General features: G+C 37.5%; 1 protein-coding gene across 1 annotated transcript; it reads left to right on the top strand.

The window, feature by feature from the left end:
• Window positions 1-1291: 1291 nt before the first annotated feature.
• On the top strand, window positions 1292-2482 carry LOC111885738 (uncharacterized). The gene is made up of 3 exons (XM_042897337.1): window positions 1292-1939; window positions 2096-2226; window positions 2419-2482. Exons 1-3 carry the CDS (start codon window positions 1292-1294, stop codon window positions 2480-2482), a joined length of 843 nt encoding a protein of 280 aa, XP_042753271.1.
• Window positions 2483-2696: the final 214 nt, after the last annotated feature.

A 2696-nucleotide genomic window follows, 5' to 3' on the forward strand; every position in this document is an offset into this window, starting at 1 on the left:
TGCTTGGTTTAAACGCAATCAAACCAAGATTGTGGTTAGTATGTTTCATAATTTTATCTTATTAAAGGGAGTTTCAAGGTATTTTATTACTAATCATAGATTTTTATATATTATGAAATTTGGAGAATTATATGTTAGAATATCTTTTGGATCCTAAATATGACTTATTTTGTCATATTTTAAAGAATATGCCTACTTTTTTTTTTTCTTTCAGAAAATACCCCTATTTACTTTCTAAGTCACTCACTCACTCCCTTTGACCCGTTATTCATTGCTTGTATAAATAGTTGTACATCTAAGTACAACCCTTTCTTGTACCCAGTTGTCCAAACAGAAACATACCAAAGGGCATTTATGGCAACTTAACTCCAAAAAAAATATATCAAATATCTTTTAACACTCTGTAAATCCCGCACCTATACATACAAATTTATGTATACATATCTCTCTCTCTCTCTCTCTCTCTCTCTCTCTCTCTCTCCACTCTGTCATCTTCTCGTTTTCTCTCTCTCTCTCTCTCTCTTCTATTCATCATTTCCTCCTAAAGCTTATCTCTCTGTTCATACATTCACTCATTTCTCGAAGAAATCTGCAACAATCTGAGGAACAAAAGAAACGAGTTTAGTAACGATTTCACCATCTCTTGCAAACTCATACGCTGTTGATTTCAGCTACGGGGTTCGGAGTTTTGAAGAATTTTGGTAGGGTTTGGGGTTGCGATTCGATGACATGAGTATAAATACGAGTGCTTGGAAATAAATGTGATGATATGAAGGGGGTTGTAAATTCAAAGAAGCAAAATTTTGTTGCTGGTTAATTGATTGGCTCAACTGTTGCTGAAATTTAGGGTTTTTGGGAGTGTAAATCGGTTGAATCAAACTGGATTTAGCTCAGGGCTCAGGTACTTCGTTTCTCGAATTTCTGATACATTCATCTGGATTGCTTTTCCTTTTCATAAGATTCGTATATAATCCACATTGTTCTGTAAATTAAAGCAACTAATTACAGAAGATTATAACAAGTTTGAGGGTTTCAGCACTGGATTACACCTCTGAGAAAGTGTTCTTCTACTACAAATGCTTTCCTTCCAAAAGTTTCTTAAAGCTATCGGTATTTGCTTTTTAGTTTTCCGTTAGTTTACAAAGAGAATCAGATTCTACAAACATCAACGGGTCTTTTGGGTGTTCTAACTAGAAAATCCAGTTCTCCTATTCTGGATCACATCGCCATCCTTCCACCTTCTTCGAGATTCTTCCCAATTCGCGCTGATTTTCAGTAAATTGATGCATCGATGGGGCTTCCATTTCGAAGTCTCACGATGCTTGTTCTACTAATTTGGTTTCTCCGGTGGCCAATTATTGAAGCTCAAACACCTGCTAGATCTCTCGATGCTATCCTCCAGGACTACGCTTATCGTGCATTTGTTCGACCACGAACTGGCATTCCCTACGACGGATTCCCCCCTTCAAATCTCTCCGGCATTCAAATATCAGCAATCAGGCTTCGAAGTGGTAGCTTATACACTAGAGGCGTTGAATCATATAAAGAGTTCACAATCCCAATCGGAGTTATATCACAACCATACGTGGAAAGGTTAGTCTTCGTCTACCAAAACCTCGGAAACTGGTCCACCATATACTACCCTTTACCTGGCTACATCTATCTATCTCCTATCCTGGGTCTTCTCGCCTACGACGCCTCAAATTTATCAGCCAAAAACCTACCGGAGTTAGCCATTCATGCCTCCGAGGAACCCATTTCAATCAATTTTCCACAACCAAAACCGGTTCCCAATGGTTCAATCGCAGAATGTGTTCACTTCGATCTAAACGGTAATATAAATTTCACAAATTTGGTATCAAGAACAATATGTGAAACATTCGAACAAGGGCATTTCTCCATTGTAGTCAAATCCTCCATCGCCCCTTCACCAGCTCCGGCACCACCACCACCACCACCGCCACCACCACCTCATGGTGGTGGTAGCGGGAACGGGAAAAGGGTCGGGATCATTGTCGGAGCAATCGCGGGTGGGATCGCATTACTTGTGTTGTTGGCATTGCTGATATTGTGGATATGGAGATTGAATAAAAAGAAGAAAATGAATAAAATGGAAAAGGCGGCGGATTCCGGCGAAGCGTTGCAGATGACGGTGGTCGGAAACACGAAAGCTCCGGCAGCCACCACGACAAGAACACAACCGACCCTGGAAACCGAATATGTCCCGTGAGATTGATTCATACTTGTGGTGATGATGAATTGATGATAATGGATAATGGATTGAGATGATAATTGAGAGATAGTATTTTGGGATTCATTCTTTGGTGTTAGTATGTGTGGTTCTTGTGTGAATAATTACGTTTTTTTATTTCACAAAACCTGTTGATAGTTTGATAATTTGTTGTGTGCATTTTTTAGGTGTTTAGGCAAGAGTGATGATTCTATTCATGGTAAATTTTGTGAACCATTGTTAAAGAAATAATAATTTCTTTTTTCTTTTTTGAATGGAACTTTAGTTTTTTCTTATATTTTAAAGTACAATGTTATATTTGAAAGAAATGGAAATATGAATATGATGTTATTATAATAAACAGATAAATAAAAGTATGTTGCTATTTATTATTATTATTATTATTATTTTTGTAATTAACATTTAGTTGTGGTTGATGAAGAGGTATATAGATGTAGTCGGTGTA

This window comes from Lactuca sativa, chromosome 8, assembly GCF_002870075.4.
Source record: "Lactuca sativa cultivar Salinas chromosome 8, Lsat_Salinas_v11, whole genome shotgun sequence".
Lineage (NCBI taxonomy): Eukaryota > Viridiplantae > Streptophyta > Magnoliopsida > Asterales > Asteraceae > Lactuca > Lactuca sativa.